We start from the raw sequence: 26,958 nt of genomic DNA on the forward strand, positions 1-26,958 counted from the left end.
GCCAGTTGCGATCCTGGCGGCGTCTCAATAGCCGTGGCCTAGGTGGCAGACGCCTATTCTGCTGTATGTAGCTCTCTAGTGTGGCAGTCCACGGAAGTTTCGCCTGGTTTCGCAGCCAGAAGTCGCGACGTCATGACGACAGCGACACTCGCGTTCGGTGGTGCTACTTGCAGCTTCTCCTCAGCATTTCTACGACCAACTGCCAGGGTCATGACATGCACCAGCATGACACTTCGGCTTCTGTGACGTCATTTGTTGCCAATTCGGGACCAAACACACGTAACACCAATCGAAGACGTACCAGGACGTGCTCCAGGCACCGTAGTCGCCGTAGTTGCCATAGTGCTGCGGTTACTGTGGTGGTATCACTGGTGCATGACTTGTATGGGTTGTGCGGTTTGAGAATGAATAAGATACTTACCAGTTGAAGGGTTTCTGCCGCTTCTACGATGTCTGATGTGCTGATCAGTGATGCGGAGAAGACATTTATAATCCATGGAATACAGGTATGCAATAATTCGCAACTCTGGAGCGGCGTCCACGTGACAGTAATGTGTCTGCGATGGAGTTTTAATATTTTCTTACGTTTTAGGAGAACCTTCGCTGTGATGGCCGTAGTTGTTTGGAATACCGTGACATCGAACTTGAAACTGGCGTTGTATCGAATTGCAGCGGTTCGGCGCATGTCCGGCTGGTAAGTGAGTTCATACTGTACTAGGCCAGTCAGCGCCTTTACGTTTGATACCTTTGTAGGCAAACACAGATATTTTAGTGGGGGTCAAGGCACAACTAGAAACTCCGGATCCTGGTTCTACTGATCAAGGACGCATAGAGTTCTTTGTCGACTGGTGAGTACACTGGTAGCATTCCATTGCGTACTAGTTGGTTGAATGAAAAGTGCAGAAGTAGCCCAACTCTCGCAGCACTGCAAATGCTGACCCGGAATTCGAAGGCCGAGGTGGTGAGGACATCGCCGCGGAGATCAGTTCGGCCTTAGCACAGGCCTACAGATCTCCCAAGTGCCTGGATCTAAGGTCACTGGCAGTCGTACCTGGTCAACAGGTGTGGGTTCTCTATGTGGACATTCTGGTAAGTGCTAATGCCGGCCTTTTGTCATATTAGACGAGCAATCGAACGTCAGTGGACACACGTGCAATTTCTAGTGGCTTTGCACCCGTTTGTCAAGTGAAAATTTCTCGTTGGACAACTGATAACATTGTTTGTTTGTCACAGAGATGCTTTGTGAAAATCAATCGAACGCTATCCTCGTTCATTTCTCAGAGCTGTCTCAATATAAACATGCCTTGCAAGGGACGTCACATGGCACCATACCAGCCGTAATTGCTCCGTACCATTCTGTGCCCCTACCTTCTGTGGCATGCATTTCGCACCATCGAATTTGTACCTCTCGGCAAGATTTGCCAAGAAGAAAAAATTCATTGGTGCCAAATATATGCTGCAGAGGGTGCGGGGAACGGAGCATGGTCCAGGGCAGTGGTGGCTGATGTGATGTCAATGCAAGTCATGTATAGACCTTTTCACCGTCCGTTGCATGGGCGTTGCCATCTTGGAATCACGTGACGTGGCCGCCATAAGGTGGCTGCAACTTGTCGCTCCTCTATTCCCTCCGCGCCTTGGTGAAGTTGTTGTATTCTTGTTTTTTGTCGCGTTTCATCGCAAAATTTTGCCTTGCTTTGTGAAGTGTCGTCTGACATTTATATTTACTACCTAACTGCATGTCATCATTATGTGCACAACTTCTGCACTTGATTTAATATACATTTGACTATTTGCATAGTCAGCGTACTGTTTACGTGTGAGGAAAGAAATTGTGCGTTAGCACTGGCGCACATTTAGTATTTAGTTGACTAAAAAATGCGAGGGTTGAGAGGCCAATTATTTTTTAGCACAAATTTGATTATAGGGACGGTGAAACATTTCTTTAAAAGGAAAAAAAGGGATCGAAGTTCCTTCTAGCATAGTTTTATCCCGTGAATCTTAACATCACAATTGTTTTCTCGAAGATGTAACTGAACGCGAGAAAACACAAAAAACCTCCAACCTGTCGTGATGTCATAAGAGGATCTTTGGGCCGCCAAGCGCGTGTCTCTCGAGGGCTGCACATGCAATTGCAAGCTTGCCAGGTATATTCCCCCACACTGGTACCAGTCAGGACGTCTTTTTCTGCCTTTATGAAAAATAGCAAGAGTGTGCGTTCATTGCTTTGATAGGTGCTGAAGATGCGCGAGAGTGGAGATTCCGAAAACTCCTTTTGTGACGTCATGCTCCAGGAAGGAGGGCCTTCGGCGGTACTTTGAAAATGATTTTCTGCAGCCTCCATGCAGCAAATAAAAAAACAATAATTTTGATATTCATGATCTTGGAGGTCAAATGAAAGCGATTTAAGTGTGTTTCCTCAAATACAAAACCGCTTCAGCTTCCCTTAAAGGGCCCCTGAAAAGGAAAACAAATGTTTTTTTTTTTTTTTTCAAACAGTGTTTGGGACGTTAAAAAAGTAATATTACACACAAAAAAAATTTTTTTTTTTTAGAGCAATATTGTTGGCGCGTGACACAATTTAGTCAGTAGTCACCTCCTTTCCACTTATTTTCTCTCAGCATTTTGGGCGCGTGGGGGAGAGGTGGATCGGCTTGGCCATCACTTTGAGGCGGAGAGAGGGTATGACCATCTCATTGAGGTGGAAAGAGTGCATGACTATTCCGTGACGTCATGGACTTTGCGCACAGAATTAAAAATAAATTATTGCTGTAAAAATATTTTTTTCCACATGAAATTAATTTTTTGACACGCGTGTCCCAACTAAATTGTTTAAGAAAAACATTTTTTTAGGGGCCTTTTAAATGATAACTGCTCAATAAGAAGGGCATGGTATATTTATGATCTTAAAGAAGGCAAATATAGTCAGTGCAAGGAGCTACTATGTGTGTTTCTTTAAAGCATTGTGCTCTGCCTTCATAGTTGCTTTTGATTATATGGGGGAATCACTTTCACGGTATGAACATTCCAGGAACTATACATTGTGCTAGTTGCCATGTGTGCAGTCATTAATCCTTAAAGGGGCCCTGCAATCATATTTAAGCGTCTACCTTTTTTGCGGTTTCCAGGTCTCTTGGGGTTCGGGCAAGCCAGCGGGCGCGGAGAGAGTAATTAAATATCAGTGCGTCATATTTTAACCGGACGACGCGGAAACCTCCTCCACCTACGAGGGCGACCCGCGTTGGCAAAAGCGCGCAATATGCGACTTCTTTGGTCCTGGGTTTACTACTGGTCAGAACCGCTAAAATCTTTTTTTTTAGTCGAGATACAAAATATAAGTGTCGCGAACCGTTTCAATTATGTATGAAAGTATTTTTTTTGTTCCGTATTTTAGATCAGAAAAGAAACAAATGCAGTTTATGAAGTGTGGAAACAAGAAATGACCCATCGACATACCCACCACCAAGCGGCGGAAAAAACGCCGCATACTAGAAAGGGCTAGTGGGATGAGGCGCCGATGAACGCGGAGCGTAGAAAGGTCCCGGATATACGCGGCGGCGCCGCGGTCGTATACCGGCTCGAGGATCCGACCGTTTCCGAGCGTTCCAAAGGCTTCGGCGCGGGCTTGGCTGGCGATTTTGCCGTTTGGCGGTATGGCAGCACGAAGTGGCTCCCGTTCTGAACTGATATTTACCCCGTGTTTGCTGTCGTTTGTGGCCAATGAAGTGTTTTGCCGAATTAGTCTTTAATCGCGCAGCAAATGCAATGCGAGCCGCCCTGACCGTTCGCTTCATACAGCCTATCCAACACGTGCTTTAGTGGTGCCCTCTCGAGTTGTCGACACGGAGTGCGGCAGCGGTGAGCGCTCGATGAACTCACTATCCCTCCTCTAGTTCACGGCCACTCAAGCCAGGACCTACGACGTCATGAAGGAGGTTATTTTTTGCTTGTTTTTGTAATTCTAATTTGCCTATAACTTTTAAAATAAAGCGAACTTTGAGAATAGAAAAGTTTCATTAAGTTACTATGTTCAGTGCGCTCAGGATCGGTGCAAATTAAAAATCGGTCAAAAAGTTGTTGCAGGGCCCCTTTAAGATATCCAATTCAATTAATTTACTTATACACAAAGGGTTGGGTGAAAACCATGTCAAAGACAGCTTGTGAGTGCCTGACACAAGCATCTGAGGCACGCAATATGTGATGCCGAAAAGAAGCCGTCTGCATGGAAATTACTCAGGTGCAACATTGTCGATGCCAGATTTACTCTCGACGGCGCTGAAAGTGAAAAGCGCATCTGTTCAAACAAATAAAGATCTGTCTACACAAATCCTTAAAGTGGTGCCTGGCATTCGCCTTCAGCCAAACTTGCTGGAGGTCAATTCTCTTGCGCCATTTAATTTTATTTTGCAGACTACATTTAAGACAGACGTCATTCTTCACTTGACAGGTTTGTCCCTTATCTCATATTCTAAATGCAATGTAAGGAAATGTCTGTATAAGGCCTCACTCACACAGCCGGCTCCTCGCCACATTCGGCGCAAGCGCCGTCGGTGCTGTGCTGAAATCGGGACGGTGCGGGGACAGTGGAGTGTTTGAACCAGCGGCGACGGAGCTGCCGGCTGTGGCTATATGAATGGATGGATGCTGGCAGCTGTGCCCTCCATATTGGGCAGTAGCTTGTGCCACCTAGTCTAGAAACCTTTCTGCATCTTTCCAATTCTGCGTCAAACTTTTGTATCCGGTAAGACTGTAGAACTGGTATAACCCCTTAATTTCGTGCTCAATTTCACACTTCCCTTGATCTCTACCACCAATATTGTAACCAAGGTGTCGAACCGAACCGGAACCGAAAACCGGAAGAAAACCGTTATTTTTAACCCGACCGGTACGAAACCGAAATTGAGCGCTTCATATTGAACCCAAACCGGAACGAAACCATAATCTAATGTGGCGGTTACCTGTTCAACGTAGGCGGTTCAGGGCCAATTGTGTCAGTAGTTGGTATTAAAGGGAAAAGTTGTGGGTGTATTGTTTTTTTATATTGCTAAGACTAATCATACATACTGTCAGATATTCTTACATTCCGTTTTTATTGCATACGTTATAAAAAATACATCAACATCAAAGGCAGAGTCACAAAGAAACAATGTGGTCAGCAAGATTGCTCAGTTCCCGCTTCTAGTTAGGCATCTGGAGAGCTTGAAGTTTACTTTGTTTCTTGAATAGACCCTGGCGGCGCGGTAGTGGCGGTGGCGATTTCAAAGCACCGCTTGGTCGCTCGGCTACGAAATGTCCAAGTGTCGGAGCGGATTGCGCCACTCTAGGCACGGAGGCCTACGCGTCCGCGAATGTTTTACCTCAAGATGGACCACACTTTCAGTCGATGAGCCATTTAGCCAATTGAGCACCGAGAGCTCACCGTCTGACCTTCCGCTTAAGTGCAGCAACACAATGAAGGAAGGTAAGACCGCGCTGCATCGGCAGTACAGTTTGTAGGGTCAGCTGTGGTCCATTAGAGTGAAAAACACTTTTTTCTTTTACATGCTCAAAATGTTACCTTACAAAAGGAAACAACTACAACATGGGTCCTTGGAGGCAACATCACTCGGTGATGATACGCCGAGTAACGTTTTTTTGTAGGTTTGTCAGACTAGCCAATCCAGCATGTCGCCTGTTCAACCATTTTCTGATTTTTGTTTGAAGTCCTCTTTCATCGTCTTCAACTGAGCATTCGAGAAACATTGTTCGCTGTGGTGACATTACCAGAACTTTGTTCGGTGGCTGACAGTTTCAAATGTGAGTACTGTTATAATATTATCACTGGCTTAGCGTTAACAATTCACACCATGTAACTGGTTCTGAGTCTCAGTCTGGGTCATTTGCATACAGCATTGTTTGCAATAAAAAGTCAGTCTTGAGACAAAGCATCGCCACGAGTTCTTTAGAACATCATTTTTCCGACGAAACCCGAAGGGCTCTCAAGATGTAGTCACACTTCATTACACGTGCGTGCTCACGTGCCCGGTCATTGACACATCGGACAGTTTGGCCGATGTATACACGACCACAGCTTAACGGGATTTGATAAACTACCCCATCTGCGCACTCGATGTAACTGTTTCTGTGTTTTACGGCACATTTGTTTCCACTCGTTCCCCTGTTAGCCACTCTGGGGCATAGCTGCGACTTCTTACTGGGCACCGAAAACAAGTAGCATGTCTAAAATAAACGTGTGTGCAGAGCAAAACAAACAAAAACATATAGAGGGCAAAATATCCAGCTATAGTTGGCGACATTTCTTGGCACTTCAGAGGAGAGGAGGACAGCCCACGCACAGCTTTATTCAGCGCTAAAAATGGAAGAGGGAACGCGTGCCTGTACCCTCCTCTGCATTGCCAAGAAAAGTTGTCACCGAGATAGAGACGTTTTTACTGTTTACAAAATCACAGCCCAGCGTGCGATCTTCACAGCCCAGCACGTGCAAGTTCGTCGCTTCGGAAAGCGAGCAAAGCACGAACACTAAAGATGGCACCGGCCACAAGCACTTTTCGGAAAGGTCTATAGGCCCATCCAGAAATTGCGCCCTCTTCTGGCAGAGTTTGAAATGCTAAACAGGTGGGTGCGCAAAAGACACCATAAAAAAGGAAAGCCGATCGCTTATATATAGTTCACTTAAGAACAGTATTATACAAGTAATAGTCTTGCCAAATTTATGGTGTCGTTGTTGCATGTCACTTTGCAGGATTTTCAGGTATGCTTGAATAGGGAATATTTTTTGTATGGGTCTATTGCAAGTATCTCGTGCTCAGAGAAGGCTGCAGAAAGTGCTCGGTCAATATTCAAAGGTCGAGTGAGAAACCGGTTCGAACTGGTTCGTGTTTATTAAAACCGGTAACCGGAGTGACATTATGTGCGCTACCCTGAACCGGAACCGGAACAAAATACAATGCTGCTGAACCCGAACCAAACCGAAATACAGGATAGACCACTTACAATGTAACCGCTTATAGTGCAGGACCGGGTATAATGCGGATTTTTTAAACCACCGGTTCGCCTCCCATAGAACTCCATCTAATAACATACCACTTAAAATGCAGGCGCGCGAAGGGAAATACCGGTTATAGTGCGGTTTCTGGAACAGCCCGCCGACCGCGCCGACCAACCAGCGCAGCAAGCACGCTTCCCTGTGCGACACTAGATAACGGCGCTAGCCGCAAGCGGCACTCACGGGGCAAGGAGGTTGCTCAAAGGACCGGGGAGAAGCGAAGAGAGAGGCTTTAGTTGCCATAGCGACGGAGGGACGCACGCATGTGTCGTTTCTGTGTGTGCGTCCCTCCGCTGCGTTGGAAACAACTGCAACGACAGACCAATCGCAGGTCAGGGAGAAGTGTTCGCGCGCGTTGCATGCCGGTCGCGGGCCGGCTTCTTCTATCCGCAAACATGGCATCTGTTGTGATCGTCTACGTAGACGGCGTGGTGGAAGCTCATTGTTCTGCGTAAAAGCGCTATCCTGCACTGTGAATTTTCGTTGTGTGTCGCTATGATAACCCAGCACGTACTAGAAAGGAAGATCCACCTATTCATACGGCGATGTCGTGGCAGCACTCTCAAGACGGCAGAAACGCCCGTGTCGTCGTGTATGTTCACTTCGACTACAGTGGTGCTTTCTAAGCATTTTATTTTCGAACATCGCCCGGATTTCTTATTTGGAGCATTTCATGCCTGTGCTCAAGTTGAAGGTATTACTGGCGCGTACTGTATAAAGGATGCGAATTTTCACACGTTTTCATCACCGGAAAAAAGTGATTAGGGATAGCAATCCTGAACGCTCGCAACGTCCGTCCGCAACCCGCGACGCCGTTAAAAGGCTGCGCCAGGCAAAAGTCACTCATTTCTTTCAAAATGTGTGACACACTTGAGAGAGAAGTGTACTAGTCTAGTGAAATAAAGGCTTTCCTCAAACTAAGCTTTATTCTTCATCTAACATAAAATAAGTTGTCTCATGGCATGTATTTTGGCCTGAAAAATTGATGTTTTGGTAATAGCGCGGTACCGCTTATAGTGCGGATTTTCGCGACTCCCGCGACATACGTTATATGCGGTCTGCACTGTAATGACCAATTTGACTCCCTGCTTGTAACCCCTCTTTGTGACTGCTTTGTGGCAGCGTTGATCACCAAATGTAGCGGATGGTTGGCGTTGATGGGCACCGCTACAACTGTTTTGGTGCTTGGAGCTTGCGTTTGGGACGGCGATAACGATTTTCCATGTTTAAAAAATTATATTTTTCTCTACGTTTTGAAACAAAAACGACAAGACACACTGCAAGCACGTTTCACATCAATCGCTCATCACGCCACATTTCTTCCCCAATGATCAACCGCCGTATTTTCTTTCTTTGGTTGTTCTTCCTTAAAATCACATTTACGTCTATCGTAAAGGAACCAATGTGGTCTCATCATTACGAGCAGTAGCTCAGCAGTAAATGCAAATTCCTGTATGCCCGTTCAAGAACCATAAACATCACACAACACGCCCATCGTCCCGCTCCTTCCTGAAAAGAGTTTCGTTGGCTTCACCGTCGGTGTATGGTACGGTCAATCCTTTCTCCCGTGGCAGTGCCCAATTGTCACGCAACTTTCGAGAAACTGCCAGATTGAGCGAAAGTTTCCTATTTTGGGATTGGTCTTCCCCTTTTGGTGCGGGACTGTGGCGCCGGTCAGCGCCGGAGACGTAGAGCATCGTCTTTTGGCGCACTTCGGGTCCAGCGGCGCGATTTGAGTCTCAAACCGGTACGAAAACTATTGCCCCGGTGGGAATGCCACCTGGTGCTCCCGTTAGGACGGGGGAAAAAGCGGCTGTGTGAATGAGGCCTAACAGAGTTTCCTAAGGTCAACACCGTGAAAGGCTGCTAATGAATGCTTTAGCAGGGCCAATAGTTAAAAAAATTTCCACTTGGCCTAGGATGGATCATTGAAACATCTCTCGAGTACTTACTTTTTTAAAAGAAAGCAATAGAGACAATGTTGCTTGTTTTTTTACAATATTGCTTGTTTGTATTCTATGCGTCATAGCAGGGGGTTTACCTGTCGGAAATTTTCACAAAATGCTAGTGTCCTCGAAGATCAAACACGCACTAAACTGGCAATTTCATTTGTTTTCTGCAATTCAGCTCATTGTTAGTCAGGTTGCCGACCTCCTTTTTCACTGTGCCTCCATGCATTAGCCTCTTTATTGGTTTATTTTTATCGAAACAAGTGCCAGCCAGTACGTCCAGTACGGCTGTAGAATCGGCAATCTTCCTCTTGCATCATTTCAGTCGTTTCGCTGCCGAACTTGGCTGAACGATGAACATGATCAGATAAAGGTGTTCGTAAAAACGTCTATAATTTATGCTCATAAACACCTAGTTCTCAAGGTGGCCCATTACCACTGTATCATTGGTTGTGTACAACAAGGCATATATTTATATCACAAAACTACGCAAAACGACATAACACAGCCACCAACCCGCTGAAACCAAAACCAACCACATTGAAGCCACCTTATGGCGCCGCGTGTGTCAGAGCCCTCTGTCCACTTGTCAGGTAACGACTGAGATGAAAAGGTCTATAGGGCGTCTGAAATGCCGAGGCTCGATCTAAAATGGACCGTAAAAATCGGCGCCTGCATGTATGACTCGTTTTTCATCGAAGGTGTATTTCACAAGTGGGTTTTACCTTTTAAAATTACTATGTGTAGCTATCTTTCTGTAGAAAAAAAATAGGGCCAAAAACTTGCCAGGGTCAATGGCAGACGGCGACGCAGGCGACCAAGTCAAGTGGAGGGGCACGTTTGGCGTACATGTTGATAGATGGCGTTGGGAGCAGGCGTCGGAAGGTCTAGCTGACCAGCGAAAGAAAGCAGACGACATGCAGGCGAAATGCGTCGGCAGCAAGAGTGCCGTCGTTATGCAGCCACATTTTCTTTTATTTTTGTCACTTCAGTTTTGCTATCATTTTCCACATTTATTTTTATACCAAAGGAACATTACAAAAAAATTGTGCTCATTTTAATGGACCACGGTCATTGCGGGCAGTCTATATTTTTTCAAAACAAGCCGGAACTAGAGTAATTGGAACATACACAGTTACTCTAGCCAGAACAAGGAGGTAGTGCTATCTATCATTGTCTCTTTCCGCCCGAAAACCAGGTGGTTTTCGAGCGGAAAGAAAACAAATTTCGAGCTGCAAATTGTGTTCTGGGTAGTTGGGCTCTTATATGTCATGTTCAAATAAAAACCTTGGCGAGCATAAATACTCCGTCAGTGTCCCTTTAAAATAAAGTACAAATTAAATGAGAGGTCATGTACTTCAAGTAATGTAGCTAGTGCACAGGGTGGAATGTTCTTGAAGTAAAGTGCACATACTCTTTAATGCAATCTTTCATGATGCCCTTTCATTCCCCTATACAGTGATTTTTAACTGGTATGTATTGCCCCAGGGGTAATTGTGGGTGCATCACATATTTTCAGAAATGGTGGTGAATATTGGGTGAAGTCAGGTGGCCACAGAATAGTAGTTATTTTTGGAAATGGTGCCCAGTTCAGAAGTTCCTATGACTTCTGAATTTGGTGCCGCTTGCCCCAGCTTGTTGCATATAAGGGGGTTAAACATACTAGGAGAGAGCATGACGTCATCCGTGTACCTTCCGCAAGCAATCCTCCCGTGGAGCAGTGTCCTCTCCTTAACGAAAAGTAATGAGTGTGCAGGCAAGCTGGTGATAATTAATCATAATGTGACACCTGAGACTGGTGCGGAAAAATTAAGGAACTTTCATGTTGAAGGAGAAGACAACAGAGGAGAGCGCCTCAAAGCATTGAGACATTCTCACTTGTTGTCTTTTTCTTTGACTTGAAAGTCTTATAAGTTTTCTGCATCACAGTTTCAGGTGTTACATTATGATTAATTGTCCCCTTCAATATATTTAACCTCCTCGCTTGTGCTGACCGAGGCAGAAGTAGCGAAAGTTCGATAAGCTGCAGGAAAGCCTCCCCCAGAACAAACGAAGCGATGCGTCTATAGCTTACGTTTCTGGTGAGGGTAGTATATCCCCCCCAGTATTTCTTCAGAGTTGACAAAGCGTTATTTTGTGATACAAATTTAACGGGACCAAATTTGGAGAATGTACTTTGAAGTCGGGTGTTATACTTTTCTCGGGAAGTAGCAGACACGATACTTTGAGTAAAGTACAAGTACACACTCTGAGTATGTACTTCAAGTAAAGTACATTCTCTGTTTTCTCAAGTTTTCTAAACCTGCTTGAAGTAGTGCTTTAAGTACAATGTACTTAAAGGGGCCCTGCAAGGACTTTTTTACTGTTTTTTAATTTGCACCGAACCTGAGCGCACTGAACATAGTAACTTATTGAAACATTTTTTTTTTCTCGAATTTTGCTTTATTTTAAAAGTTATAGGCAAATTAAAATTACAAAGACAAGCAAAAAATAACCTCCTTCATGGCGTTCTTGGTCGCTTGAGTGGCCGTGAGCTAGGGGAGGGGTAGTGAGCTCAGCGAGCGCTCACGGCTGCCGCACTCCGTGTCGACGGCTCAAGCGGGCGCCACTAAAGCATGTGCTGAATAGACTGTATGAAGCTGTATTTCCTTAACATCCAGGTGTCATATCTTGCTCTAAATCAGGACTTCTGGTCTGAGTCCCACTGACGTGCAGACACTGAAGTTGATAGAAGGCTTGCAGGATTCACATAGTTTTCATCACTCCTGTCACTGGCCCTTCAAACTATCATCTGATTCCTAAGAATTGGAAAGGCTGAAGAATTTGTCGTAACATATGCCTGAGCATTAATCCCATTCAAAAAGAAGGTTTTGTATCTCTTTGTCGCCTAAAGTGTACCTCCATGCCAAAGCCATGTTGTTTTAGTGTGAACGCTCGCAAGCGACTGCTTTTTTTTTTTGTGGCTAAATTGAGTGTTCTCTCTGTCAAACAGCAAAACAAATGAGCAGACACCCCAAGGTAAATGGAGCAATAGGGGTGCTTTTGCCATCTGCCAGAGAGTGCTCTAAACAAGCGCCGAAACAGAAACGCGAGTCACACACGTGGTTTGGCCTTATGTTCCATAAAGGGTGGCATGATTGACACTGATTATTAGTAGGCGAGGGGTTAAACCACAGTTTTTTTTTTATGTTAGTGATTGTGATGGATCATGTGATAGGGTGGGTTTGTATTATAAATTCTGAAGCACTTTGCACCAAACAGATGATTTTATCTTTTAAATTTATTGTAAAAATGGCAACAAATGTAACGAGATACCTAAGTCTGGCAAAGTATCGCGATACAAGTGTTACATAGTAAATGTATTTCACTACTAAGATACGTATACATTTTTCAAATGTATTTGTATCTTGAAAGTATCTCTAAGATACTATCGCGATACATTTGTATCGCGATACTGCTCAGCCCTGATTCAGAGACACTTCCTTCTCTAAAAACCGACGTAACCTTAAAATCCAGAAAATGTAGTGGAGTTACCCTTGAAAGTACTTCCCAACACTGCTTTTTTCTCATTTTTCGGATCATATGTACAACCAACTCCTCGAACGACGAGTGAACTGGTGTTTTTTATGAGCCGTCGGCATCCCTCTTTGCTTTTTGTCTTGTGATTTCTTGCACAGCGAGGTTTTCACAATGCCCATTAAACCCTTTTTCCAGATTCTAGAATGCGGCGGCAGCTTGGTGGATGCCGTTTCCGTGGCTGTTAAGGCAGCCTTATATGACCTCAAGTGAGTCCAATCCACTGTGTAGTTTATTAGGGATTTATGCTTGGTGCTCTGTGAGAGGGTGATTAAACTGGTAAGCTGGTGAAAGTTTCCACCTTGAAAAGCAGATTGACACATAGTGGACTTTGTTTTCTTATAAAGCAGCTGTCCTGAAAAGTCATGGTTAGCTGTATTCAAGACGCTTTGTTGTGGAACTCCACATTGGTGTTTTATTTTTCTCTCAGTCCTTAGAGTTAGAGGGAAACACATTGGCATTGTGCCGTTGTATCGGTTTTCAGTGCTTTTTAGACCTCATACAACCGATACTAAAAACACAAAGTGTCAAAATAGACTAAATATGCACGAAGATAGACGCTGACAATGTTGCTGTCGCCATTTTCACAGGGCACCGCGTCCCAGTGTCCTGCGAAAATGGCGACAGCGGGAGTGTACGCATGCGCAGAAGCTTACTGGAAAAAGGTCCATTTAGATGTTTATCTCCTGGTCCTCACTGCTCGCCAAACTGGAACAATGGGGTCCTGGCAGTTGTGGGTAGTTTAGTTTTAGGGCTCATTTTCCAAGTGGCGAGCACAGTAGAGCCATTAAGTCTGGATGAAATGATTTTATAGCTTAGTGGTTAGTATGACAATAAGAGATATGTTTATGCATGTTTACATATGCAAAACTATAGACATTAACTTCTTGACGGTTGAGTTTTTTTCCCAAAAGATGTCTTCCAGTGGTTGAGTTTCATTTCCAAAGAAATAGTATAAGGAAAGGGTCATTGTGCAGGTGTTTTTGTCAGTTATCTTGCTGGAGCACATACACTGCTTCCAAGCTGTTCAATTATAATGAACATATTGAAGACAAAAAGGTGTCACCTTTCTTCCATTTGGTTTTATTATTGCACATCTGTTCCCGTGACATTCTGGCAGTTTCAGATTTTGAACTGGAGGTATTTTATAGAGCTTTTTTTATCAGGTGGTGAGCTATCATCCTCTGAATTAAATTCTGAGAAGCATTTAAAATTCTGAATTGGAAGAGCTGGCGCTCGAATTGCGTCTGCCGCCAGAAAAGCTGACATACGAAGCGACCATCTTGCGCACATCATGGACCCGGAGCGTCCAATTTTAAAACCATATTAAATAGCCCCACCAAAACGAAATAGCCTGCAAACATAACATTTATAGTTTGCCTAAGACATAACAAACAGCAACACCTCCTGCAGCGTGCACAGTTTCGTGTTTAAGCGCATAGACTTTAAAATTCATAATCGCTGCCGTGCATGTGTGACAACGACCGTCAAAGGGCTATATAGGCCTCTCGAAGCTCTTCACCTTACCACTCATGGCGAGGGCCGTAACTCTGCAAAGCTACCAAACACCTGCCTGTGCACGACAGTCTATGCGGTCCTCTGATCATGGGAGAAGAGACGTCTGAGTCGCTTGTGAATTGTCTCCAAACTTGTTTGATTTGCACTGGACGCTTTGCTGCAGGCTTGCTGGGGCAGATGACTGCCATGGCAGGTCCATGCACCTCTCGTGGTGTTTAGTGTTTCAATAAAAAAAAGCCATAGTTAGTGACAGGTTGAGAATGCAGGACATGCTCCGTTTACAGGCACAATGCGTCCGCTTCAAGTTGCTATGCTTTCGAGAAAATTAGGGGGACATTGTCGTGAGGCGGAAAAGTTAGTACCTGAGTTACTTCGTACGATATGGAGAATAGGGCCGGAAAATCTTCAATTTCGCGTTGTCGAGAGTGATGGCAGGAGACGATTGTAACTCTGTCCCACGACGCCTCCATGCGGGACAGGGGTGGGGCGAGGCAATCACTGCTTACCTGACTTACCTTGCGCTTGAATGGAGCAGTGGGACTGGGCAAGAGGGCTATGTTTCAGAGTTGAGAAAATACTGCTTTGTGTGCGTCATTCCAATATGCATCCTTTAAGCGTGAGACACATGCACGAAAAATCTATCCGATCCGGCAATACGACTGCCTGATCCGAAAAGTTTGGTCGCTTCAGACGTCAGATCGGCGATCCGACGTGCGTCCAACGCGCCAGATAGTTTTGCACGGCGGACGGTTTGTCGGAAGCGTCCAGCCAATGACAGCACAGCAAGCGCGAACATCAAGATGACACACTGGGTCTGGTAGGACGAACAAGAAAACCGGATTGACTTGGGCGGCAGGAAGCCGGACGTGTGAATCCCGCTGACCCATTCCAGAAAGATGGCCCAGCAAAGAATGCACGCGCTAGCGAGAACGAGCTCCTAATTTCGCTCGTGCGAACTGAACTGTCAGTCTGGTACCAGAGATCTGCCCTGTATACGAACGCGGACCTCTGCTGGAGCGCCTGCTTGGGCAGAGCCGAACGGATCGTCGTGTCGCATTCAAGGTCGCGTGTGTCTCAAACTGTCGTGTGCAACAATTCGGAGCGGCGTTCGGACTGTTGGATCGGACGATTCTGCCGTTCATGTGTCTCGTGCTTTATTTATTAAAGCCTGAAGAGAGCAATGAGGCAGCGTGGTAGTGGTGTTGCTTGAGCAATGTCGTACAGCATGCCACATCGATTGTGGTGACCGCAGCATTTTTACATCGCCCTAGAGAAACCATTTGGGAAGAAATAATCTTACCTCATACTGCTACGATTTTGTACCATAACTTGAGTTACAAATGAACGAAGAGGAGTCGTCAGCAACGACTATTGCTTCAGCCTATTTGCTTGACAATCACATTCAACACTTCAATGTCTACACAACTGTTGGATTCTCACATCAACAAACAGACACTACCGCATTAAGAGAGTGGATATTGGCACAAATTTGCAAGGTAAATCCAGGTAGGTAGAGAGCAGAAAAAAGACTGGAGTTCCTCGGTGTGGCCAACGCATGCACTGCCATTTGAAAAAAAGTGTGTTCGTAAAGTCGTGACATAGTGTTGTCAAGGAAACTGGCGGAAGCGATTGGCTGGTGTAGTAAAGGCTTGTTCACACACTTGCGTTTGACTGCAACCGACTAATACAAGACTGTGTTTAAGCCTCTTGCGACGGCTTATGACTGGCTGTGCAGCAAGCAGCTGGTCGTAAACTGTCGCAAGAGGCTTCAAGGAACTGTGCAACAATTTCAGTGCTTTCCTTAAATAATTTGGGAGTTGGTGTCTCGACCTTTCTGAAGTAAAAAACAAAAAACCCCTTTTGCCTGTATGTCCTAGTTTATATTTAAAAAAATGACAAATATTGAGGTTTCCAGCACCTCTCTACTCCTTCAGCATCTTCCTAGTCGTGTGCTATGACGTAAAAGGAGAACATGCGGGGTTCTGGTGAAACGCTCTCTCTAGAGCCATCAGTGAGCAGCGAGAACTCACCCGTTCGCAATCACGTGACCACGTGCTTGCGCAGCGCGATCAACATGGCGAAAGTGTGTGCTCGTCCAGGATTGGCCATCCCCGTCCGGCTCTGCCCCCGTCCCCCTCCGGCTTCTGGCGGCTTTTCATGGTGGCAGATAGTGCTGACAGTTTTGTTGAACGCGGATAGATGGCGCCACTAAAACTCCGTACAGTAAAAGTTTTGTCAATGATGCCAGGTTTTTGACACATTTATATTTTTTGTTGGAACAACAAACTTATAGAAAAATTACCTTTTATCGAGCAGGTATTTGCACAACTTGCTATCTTTTTACAAGTCCCCCTTTGACGTCACGCTGCGTGGTTCTTGTGGCTGCCGCTCGCAGCTGCAGGTCGGGAAATATTCTAATTACCTTGCGATTACGTGGCAGAATTGCTATATTTCGAAGGAAGGAAATGTGTTTTCTGTCCTTTGTGACAAGATGAACAATGTGAAAAGTAGAAGATGCAAATTCTTTCAGCATTAAAATCGTTGCACAGCTCCTTTAAAGGGGTGATGCAGCAATTTTTCTACTTACAATAAATACAACTTAGAATTATTCCTTGACATTTATGATCTATGAAATGCACGTCACCTTTTTTTTTTTCCTCTACACAATGGCAGTCACAAAAAAAGAAGAAAAACAAACACTGTTTATTTCCTCAACTCGCAGCCAGAAAAAGCGGCCACGTGACCTGGAGCCGATTATATGCCGCCAATATTTTTAACATAGCTACGTGCTGGGGTTGGCAGGGCACAGTGCTTGCTGAGTTCCACGCATTGTGAGGGTTCGGCTATTCCCGTCATTCCAGCGATTGGGCACGAGCCATTACCCGAATGCATGTCGAGGCATTGATTGTCACGGGCCAAAATCTAATGCCTACGCAGTCTTTGTGTCCATTGTATGAGCAGCATTTAAATATCATTACAGCAGGGATCGCAAAGCTTCATGATGCACTCCTGGGGATTGTATTGTCGGCATTGTCCCCAAGGCTCCGTCATCAAGTTTTGCGAAGGAGAGACTGAAAGAAAAAGCCGGCTTTAATCCTGGGAATTCCATCGCGACGAGGACGCTTCTCGGTCAGTGTAGTTGTGTTTGAGTATTCTTGAGTCCCACTAGTTGCAGTAAGCTGGTGTAAAGTGAGAAATGTTCCTACCCCCAATATCGTTGCACAGCCCCTTTAAAACTGGTCTTGTCTCATTCAGTCGTAGTAAAGCGCAAGTGTGTGAACGTGCCTTTATATGAATTCATTTAATGTGTACTTGCTGTTGCATTCTTTACCTGTAACTGACTATGGTGCAGATGGGAATACAGTTGAACCTCGATTTAACGAAGTCACCGGGACCCGTTAAATATTTCGTTAAATTCGGAACTTCGTAAAATCGAGGAATGGAGACCTCGCGCACAGGCTGCGTGGGGAATCCGAATTGGTTTGTTAAATCGGTAAATTCGTAAAATCGGGTTTCATTAAATTGAGGTTCAACTGTGTACCATGCCTTGCACTTCTTCGTTAGTATTAAAATGTTGCTGTGGTGGTTGGCGACAATTGCAGCTTGTATTTTCTGATAAGTTGCGAAAGCTTCATTTTTTAGAGATAATTCTAGGTGGGGAACTGAATCATGCTTGCATTTTGAACTTTTCAAAAGGATCCCCAAGGTTTCAGTGACGGTGGATGAAAATGGTGATCCAGAAGTGGAAGTTTCAGGCGATCCATTCGATGTTGAAAAGCTCAGCATTGAAAATGTGCCCTGCTTTATCACACTCTCAAAGGTAACAGTGCCAGTCCTTGTTATCTACAGATCACTCGTTTTAGTGGAGCTGCCTTCCTTCCTTTAGTGCTCTTTGATAATCGTTTAATTAATTTTAAAATTTCTTTTTGTGTCTTTTTTAACAAGAAATTGGTGTGTCTGATGTGATACTGCTCCCTTGAACACGAATAAACCAAGAAATAAGCGCCAAAATTCCGTTTTAGTATCCCTTTAAGGGGGACACAACCTGGGAATGTCAACTTTTGAACCGCTTGCTCAATCGGCATGATATTTGCAGGTGGTGTTTTTAGCCATATAGAAGGAGAGCATGCAAAGTTTCAGCCCTGTAAACCAATTTTATGAGGTAATATACCTCCAGAACATAGCTTTGCATGGAATCTGTTCGATGAATCTACCGTTGAGAAATTGTGTTTATTACCACATATTTTTCTTGTGGAATGCATACTGGAATACCTGTGCCAGTTGCTATGAACAGATATTTAAAATAATATGCATTTTCCAAGTAAAAAGAAAAAGTTATGAAATTTGTTTTTCTTTTTTTTTTCACATGTACCAAGTTTTGCTAATTACAATTTTTTAATAATAAAGGAACATGAAAATGCAAAATCTAAGTTCATAGTAACCGGCTCCATAAAATTTTGGCATATAAGCCGCAAATATTAAGTCTCGATAGTTTTATTAAAGGACCTGTGCAACAGTTTAAGTGCTTTGCTTAAATAATTTGGGAGTTGGTGTTTCAACCTTTCTGAAATAAAGAACAAAAAACTGATTTGCCTGCATGTCCTAGTTTTTATTTTAAAAACAAACAAAGATTGAGGTTTTCGGCACCTCTCAACTCCTTCACCATCTTCCGAGTCACGTGCGCTGTGACGTCAATGGGGGTTGCGGGGGTTCTGGTGAAGCTCTCTCTAGAGCCATCAGTGAGCAGCGAAAACTCATCCGCTTGCAACCGCGTGACCACGTACTGGCGGGCGCAGCGCAAACAATATGGTGAAAGGAGGAAAGTCTCATCCGGGGTCCGGCCATACCCGTCCGGCCCTGTCCCCCTCCCCCTCTGGCTTCTGGTGGCTGTTCGTGGTAGCAGATAGAGCTGACGGTTTTGTGGACCTAGGATAGATGGTGCCACTAAAACTCTGTATAATAAACGTTTTGTCTATGATACCGGTTTTTTGACGCATTTATATTTATGTTGGAATGACAAGACTTATAGAAAAGTTACCTTTTATCGAGCAGGTATTCGCACAACTTGCTGTCTTTCTACAAGACCCCCATTGACGTCATTCCGCGTGTTTCTCATGGCCGCCGCTCGCAGTTGCAGGTTGGGGAATATTCTGATATTTGTCTCGCGATTATGCGGCGGAATTGCCACATTTCGAAGGAAGGAGGTGTGTTTTCTGTCCTTTGTGACAAGGTGAACAATGTCAAAAGTAGAAGATGCCAATTCTTTCAACGTTAAAAACGTTGCACACTGCAGCTCCTTTAAAGGAGGAACTGGCGTGTTTCATATGTTCCTCTAGAAAGGGAGGAAAGTTCCTTCTACAAAATGGGGAGGAAATTTGCTCCCTTAAGAGGGGAGGAAAGTTTACACCTATTTTTGCTGTTGGATCAAAAGTTGCTCCCGTAAGTAAAGAGGGAAATTGCCACCCTTTTCCTCCCAATGGAGGAGACTGTCTCCCCTCGTGTAATTGATATTCCACCAGATGGTGCTCAAAATGTTAGAGAAGCTCCAGTGTATACTGTGTTGAAACACAGTACACTGGTGCTGAACATTGCAATCAAGCAATAGCTTGATTCCAATTGTTCAGCACGTGTGTAAGCTATTTTCAGTTTTGGTGGGGTAATCACTAATTTTAATGGTTGCACAAGTCTTTCAATTGAGCTTTCAAACAAGCAACATTACTACCGCTACCTTTTCTTTAGCGTTGGTGGACCGAAAATAATTTATAAAAAAATAACTATGTTGGTGTAAACAAATGAAACTTTCTGTGAATACTCTAGATGTTGGTGGATGTAAATATGGCATTTTTCAAAAGCAACCGTTTTTTGCAGACATTTTTTTTTTTAAGGTGTTGTGTTATCCCCCCCCCCCCCCCCCCCCCCCCCCCCCCCCGTTAATTGACTCTCAAGGTGTCTAAATTTAGATGAGAATTTCTGTCCTGATTGATAATAAGATTGAATGTTGCCTTGCCTGTAGGATGTATTCAAAATATGTACTATCAACTAGACCCTGTTTCAATTACCACAAAATATTGCAAAAATGCCTGGCTCCTAAGAAGTGTTGTCTTAAGAAATGAGGTATGTAGGAAGTTGGTTACCACTAGAAATAGAATGGAAGTGATTCTTCCTCAGATTTACTGGTTCATTAGGCTCTGAGCAGGGGCAGATGCAGGTATTTCCAGAGTGGGGGTCAGCATATCATATGTTTGATAGCCCCCGTTTCCCTGCCCTAAATTTTTACACATGCAGAATTCAAGAAGGAGGTTGGGACATCTGGACCCCCCCCCCCCCCCCCCCCCCCCCTCTGAATTTGCCACTGGCTTTTAGAATTTTTGTTTCTATAAGGCATCTGAATTTTATTCAGAATGATGCAACAGTGAAGATACCCCAGATTTCAATGTCATTGTGGCCTGGTGCTGCTCTAGAGCAAAATGTAATCCGATGAAGAAATTGTTATTGTTTCCTTAATATAGTATGCAACATTTTAATGACTATCAGCTAATGTGTGCTATCTAGGTGCAGTGAAAGTAGACCCCATGTTCAATTCATGTGGGTAGTGTGCAGAATTCAATAATGGCCATATATATTATGCATGTGGAGGTATCTTGCTAATAATTTGATTAAATATCAGGTAGGACAACAGTTTATACTGGATGCTACTCAAGAAGAACAGGCCTGTGCTGTTGGTTCACTGGCCCTAGCAGTCACTGCAAGTGGAAAAATTGCTGCACTCTTCAAAGCAGGCACTGGAAGTTTGCACCCTGAAAATGTCATGGATGTTATTGAGGCAAGTGGAACTCCAATATTCAACCAGTTTGCTTTGCATGGTTATCCTTTTGCTTCACAAAGTGTGCTCCTGGAACTGCAATTTTCCACAAAATAAGCGACAGCGGGTTTGAGAAAAAAAAAATAATACTAGCAAACCAATAGTATTGTCTCATGCGTTAGGGCAGATTCAAGAGCAACCATTCTGCTGCCCTAACAATTCTCTGAGGTGAATCATCTCTTTTTGCACATGTACACTGCGTGACGCTGTTTGCATGAACAGAACATCGCCGCTTTTTCACATTTTAGTTTGAACAGGTATCGGTAGGCTCCAATTTTTACCGCTTAGGTTAGTGCTCCATATGAGCACTTTCTACCACACTAGTAGTTTTTGTTACAGCCCTTCGGTTCGAAGAGAGACATACAGCAAAACCCGGCAATAATCGGTTTGTGCTAACAGCATCGCGCTGTGTACAAGACTACACTTAACTTCCAGTGGAAATTCTGCAGGCTTTTTATTTTTCAAGCCTTTACAGATTTGTTTTAGAAGAGCTGTACAAGCTCCACTAACCCGGTCTGTGCAGGAGAGTTATACGGCCAGGGGGACATAATGTAGGGAGCTAATCATCACAATAAGTAGAATAATTAATCAAAATGTTTTCATTAGCATCTTAATTACTGAGTGTAAGCATGTGGTTTCAATGTGGGTAGACACTGAGGTAGAGAAGGAAACGAAAGCGTGCGGGTATGTCAGAGCACCAAGCTCTGGTTGGTATGATTAGTGGGTAATGGCAAAGCTAGCGGCAATTGTCTCTGCTCACTCCTCGGATGAAAATTTTAGTTGTCTAATACCCTAGTTACACTAGAGCTCTTAAATGTCATTAAGCCAACGACAGTTGACTCAACCATGATCGGCCAGAGTAACATGGTGGTGCCAACTGTCATTGAGCCGCTAATGATCATTAAGTTCAACTGAGCTTGCCACCTCAGTTAACTGATGGGGCTTCGTCTCCATAGAGCTAAAGGTGGCGGCATCCGCCGCATCACCTCCCATGGCCAGCACCAGCGAAGCACTAATTATTGCGGAAGATTGGGGGGAGGTATCTAGAAAGTATTGTAGCAGCAAATATTGTTGGAAGAGGCACGATTTGGGGCCAGAGCTGTTGCTAGCACGATCACGGCACGTCGTGGAAGCCAAAGCTCGGCGAGGGCGGCCATTGTGATGTCGGTGCCGATAAGACTTTCGTTATGTTTCTTGCTTGAATCCGTGTGAAACGTTCTGACAGAGCCTCCTATATACCATATATACGAGGCTCTGGTTCTAATTATTATTTCTTTGCTCTAAAAACAAAAATATAAGCTCATTTTGTTTTGTTTTAAATGTTTATAATGAATGAAAAGTAATTTATTTGCATCACTTTTTAGAAAAGGTAATATGACATCAGTTTTTGTTTTTTTTCGGTTTCAACTGTGTCCCTTGACGCGCACCCCAACTGGGTTTTTTAGGCCTACGTACCGTGTAACACCGGACAACTTAGTTGAGCTCAGTGACAGTTGGGAGATGCCAACAATCATTGGCTTAATGACAGTTAAGAGCACTAGTGTAACTAGGGTATCACTTACCATGATGATTAGCCCACTCACAATATGTCCTTACTTTACTTAAAAATGTAAGTGATTACGGTAGTCAGTTATAGCCTTCTTAACGTAATTGAAAAATGACCAGAAAGTAATTGGTTACTTTTGCGTTACATTTTTAAAGCGATAGCCTTGCTTCCTGGCTTTTAGTGTTGGTGTTGGTCACACCGTAGCAAGGCCATGGAAGAGAGTGTCGGCAACGGAGTGGAGCTGCGGGTTTGACGTTGAGCGCATGCGACCAGTGGCATAGCATGGAGTTGGGGGGAGGGAGGCGAGTGCATGCTTACGCTCCTCTCCCCCTCCGCTTCATAGTAACGGGGGCTTAGTAGCATAATCTAGAGGGTGCAGAGGCATTTCACGGTCAGATTCTATGTCTGGTGGCATTTCACAGAAAATGATGCAGTGCTCCCAAAGAAGAGGCGTGGGCGAAGATTTCACAATTCCTTTGACACATATCACATACCATATCATTCTCATAGAAAGTGCTGCTCATTAAAGGAACACTGACAGGGTATTTATGCTTGCTAAGGTTTTTATTTGTACATGACACGTGAGAGCCCAACTACCCAGGACACAATTTGCGGCTTGATATTCGTTTTCTTTTAGCCCGAAAACCGCCGATCGAGAACTGGCCGGTTTGAGTCTTACTCACTCTCTTCTTTGTGGTCACATGCAGTTTTCTGTGCTTTGGACTCAACCACCAAAGATAATCAAAGTTGTGGGTCATCGCAGGCACACACTCAGTACTAAAAATAGACATAAGATATTGTACCCATTTTTGTGGCCTCTAAAAAGTTGCAAATACATTGATTGAAAAAAAAAAAAAAAAAAAAGTTGCATAGCCACCTGATTTTTGGCAGCACTCTCCTCCTCCATATTTCTTCTTCCTCTCCAGTCCAGTTTCAGTTTTGAGCAGTTGCATTTTTTTTTACTTTATTAAAAATATATGTGACACTGTAGCAAAATATTGATTGAGTAATCTTTTAACACCATGTTATATCGCTTGACAAAAAAAAAAAAAAAAAAAAAAAATGGGGGGTGGGTGTTAGTGTCTCTTTAAAAGCTCCCATCAAGTGCTATTGGCGAGGAGATCGACCTATAGGGGGTGCAGTTTCATTATCATCATCATCACCACAAACAATCGCTGCGCTGTGTGGCGAACAGCTCCGACGCCAGCACTCGCATAGTGTACGCAGCAAGTGTGCACTTGCTGCGCACCGCAGTGCTCGAAGCATGCTTTTGAACCGGGTATATGCAGCGCGAAGGACTGCAGCATGTATGCAACGATGCGAACACTGTCCACCGTTGGCTCTGGTGCAACGCTGCACTCGATGACATGATTGCAGTTGAGTATGTCCTCTCCTTCGTTGAGACACGGCTTGCTTTTGCCGATGTCGTCCATGATTGTCGCAAGAAACGGGGTAACTGAAAAGTGATATGCGTGTTTTGTGAATAATTTAGAAAAACACGGACACCGCGCCGGCCCACGATCCAGGGCGCGCAGCCGATACATTGCAACTGGCCCGGCACGCACGTGCGGGGCCGGACGCAGGTATATTTAGATGGGGGGGGGGTCAGAGTATCATATGTTCAAAATTGTTTGTACCCCCCCCCCCCTGTTTCTCTACCCTAAATTTTTACGCATACAGAATTCAAGAGGGGGGTCAGCATATCCAGACCTCCCCCTCAGAGCCGTAGTTTGGGAGAGTCTGGCCAGTGGGTGTGGCGACAAAGGCGCTGGAGAGAAGAAAAGTGAAGGAAAGGGAGGAGAGCGCTAAGAGGAGAGTACCGCCATTTTGATGCAACACTGTCGGCACAGAACACTTTTGAGGCTACGCGCCGTCTGCTACGGGCTTATTTCTTTTTCACCTGAATCAAAGTTTGCAGTCAAACATGGAGAAACTTCATTCATTAGTTTTTTAAGCCACCGAGGAATAACACTACCGTGAAATCCCGTAATGAAGGGATAAATTGAAAAAAAACATAGGGTGGGCTATCTTTGGGGATGCGACGGCAAAAATGTATAAAAAAAGGCGATAAGACACTGGGGTGTCCGCTACAAACCACAGAAAACGGGAACTGATACCGTGGATGGAGGACACGGCAAATTTGCGTTTTATGATGTGATAAACGCGCGGGAATTTTCTACGACATACTGTATCTAGGTAAAAGGGGTTGCGTACACAGCAGATTTGCTTTACCATGTTTGCACGATTCTAACGCACAGGCAGATTTAGCTTTCAGATATTCAAAAAGTAAATTGTGGTCGATTCTACCGCTCAGATAAAATAACGAAGATTGAACCCTCATAGAACGGATTTTAAGAAACTCACGCCAACGCAAAAATAAATGCCGTGCAGTAGATGCCGTTGTCAGCGTCCTACGACAGTTCTTCGCTGTCCACAGATGTGATCCCTGCTTTCGCTTAAAGCATTTCAAGTGCCGTGCTTCTTGCGCATGTACGAGTGCACAACCATCGGCTTTGGGAAGGTTGTCTTCCAAACAACACTTTGCGAGCTTGTCGGGTTGCTGGGATTGCGAGGCCACGCAGTGCTGCTCCTTTCTTATCTTTTCCTGCCAGCTTGACAGCCTTTCTATTAAATAAAGCCTCCTAGTGGAATTTTTTTTCCATCTTAAAACGGCTGGCACGAGTCCGTAGGCGTGAGAGATGCGCGTGATACGAATACCAAAATGGCGAATGTAAACAAGCAGTCACGATGGCGTTGGGGCTGGCCACCTTATTCCGAGTATTGCATTTTTCTTTAGTTTCGGTTTTTGATTTCGATTGTAACGCACATGTAGTTTTGGGCATCGACTTTGCCGAAAAAGTGCGCTATAGAATCGCGCATACACGGTGCAAAGGTCACGCGGGAACCTGCTGCGAACTTGCATGTTATGGGAACCAATACCGCCACTCGCGTATGTAGCAGATTTGCATCTCACGGTGCAACAAACATTCGGGACAACTTGTGCGTCATGGGAACGGATATCGCGTGCACAGATCGTGGACAAAACACGCGGGAACCCAATACGAGCGCGCATGGCATGGGAACAAATACTGCAGATCGCGGACACAGCAGACTCACTTTTCACAATGCAATAAACATGCGGGATCAACTTGCACGTCACATAAACCAATATCGCATGCGCAGATCATGGACAAAAACTTGTGAGCCCGCTAGAAACTCCCTTGTCAGACGTTTTGGTACCGCAGATTGCACGGTTGATGTGATTCTCGTCGGACATCGCGTGATGGCAGACGGGGTGGGCGATGTTTTGGAATTTATAGGTTTTAGATATTCAGCCAAAAAAACGGGATGGGTGATCTCACGGGGAAGGGCGCCCTTACGGGATTTTACGGTAGTACTATATATCATTTGCTTGTCAGAGCCTGCTAAATAAAAGGAAAGAGCCGAAATTTGGTTTTCAATCCCATGCATTTCATTGGGCGAATAAATGAAAATGTTGGCTCTCCCCGTCAGCTGGGAGGAGCCAGGAGTTCACGCGCATGCGCTCACGCCTCTCGCTTTGCACTGCGGGCTGATTGGCTCACTCGGGGCGGCGGGCGGGCTGGCATTACGGCAGCGAGATCATAGACTGGCCAAACTCTCTCCATGTATTGCTCTGACTCCCCCCCCCCCCCCCCCTTCTCTCTGAATCCGTCAAAACAAGCATGCGCTTGTTTTGCTTTCCAAGAGGACTTCAGTGGCATTGAATATAAGAGGGGCTAGCTTACTTTTATCTAGATGCATTTAAGAGAAAAGAGTAGTGCTACATATCTTTCACGAGCCTTGCGTCATCTTTTATGGCAGCGAATGCACTAATGACTGCGGTCGAAGGGTTTGTTTGCCACAAAGCGTTAGTTCCCGAGGTGGCCACTAGGGAGCGCCACTCCTCGATCTCCTCCCCAATTGCACATAATGGAAACGTCAAACTTTTACGGCGATATGGCTCTGCAATGTCAGCTTCGCGGTGGAGTTATGAAACACTTTGATGTCAAGTGTGGAGATTGCTAAAGTCGTCTGTGGTGGCGTCAAGAGTAGAAACACTAAATTGGGCTACAAATGCTGACATGGCCTTGATAAGATGCTGGCAAAGCAGGAGAATTACAGATCATGAAACACGACTGCGAAGTGCCGAGAATAGTTGACATCGTTGCCCTTCCTGATGTCTCTGCAAAGGAACGAAACTCTAAAGCAGTGCACTTTTGAGATTTTTAGGTGGAACAGTTGTGTCTTGATCATTTCCATTCCTTCATCTTTGAAGGTTGGACGAGACATTGGCGCCTCTCTGAATGCTGCCGTAGTTGCAGAGTTGGAAGCGGAAGTTTCTACCAAGAAGAAAGGGCAGAAAGGCTTCTTCCTTTGAAGACTGCATCCAATCACAGAGCATGAATATGATGATCTATAAAATGTGGTTTCATTTACATTTTAA

At 44.7% G+C, this 26,958-nt stretch overlaps 1 protein-coding gene across 1 annotated transcript; it reads left to right on the forward strand.

Annotated features, from left to right (window-relative positions):
• LOC8043947 (exosome complex component RRP42) lies at positions 1 to 26,958 on the forward strand. The gene is made up of 8 exons (XM_002416460.5): positions 1 to 506; positions 593 to 694; positions 754 to 848; positions 924 to 1,089; positions 12,706 to 12,776; positions 17,782 to 17,905; positions 20,753 to 20,908; positions 26,791 to 26,958. Exons 1-8 carry the CDS (start codon positions 450 to 452, stop codon positions 26,890 to 26,892), a joined length of 873 nt encoding a protein of 290 aa, XP_002416505.2. The 5' UTR covers positions 1 to 449; the 3' UTR covers positions 26,893 to 26,958.

The sequence above is a fragment of the Ixodes scapularis genome, unplaced genomic scaffold (assembly GCF_016920785.2).
Source record: "Ixodes scapularis isolate PalLabHiFi unplaced genomic scaffold, ASM1692078v2 PGA_scaffold9__187_contigs__length_104089568, whole genome shotgun sequence".
Lineage (NCBI taxonomy): Eukaryota > Metazoa > Arthropoda > Arachnida > Ixodida > Ixodidae > Ixodes > Ixodes scapularis.

Bases quoted from the DNA above. Each gene is read 5' to 3' on its own strand.
- LOC8043947 (XM_002416460.5), top strand. From the start codon at position 450: ATGTCTGATGTGCTGATCAGTGATGCGGAGAAGACATTTATAATCCAT. The intron at 849-923 runs GTGAGTACACTG...CAACTCTCGCAG, and splicing joins ATAGAGTTCTTTGTCGACTG to CACTGCAAATGCTGACCCGG. The intron at 1,090-12,705 runs GTAAGTGCTAAT...CCCTTTTTCCAG, and splicing joins TTCTCTATGTGGACATTCTG to ATTCTAGAATGCGGCGGCAG.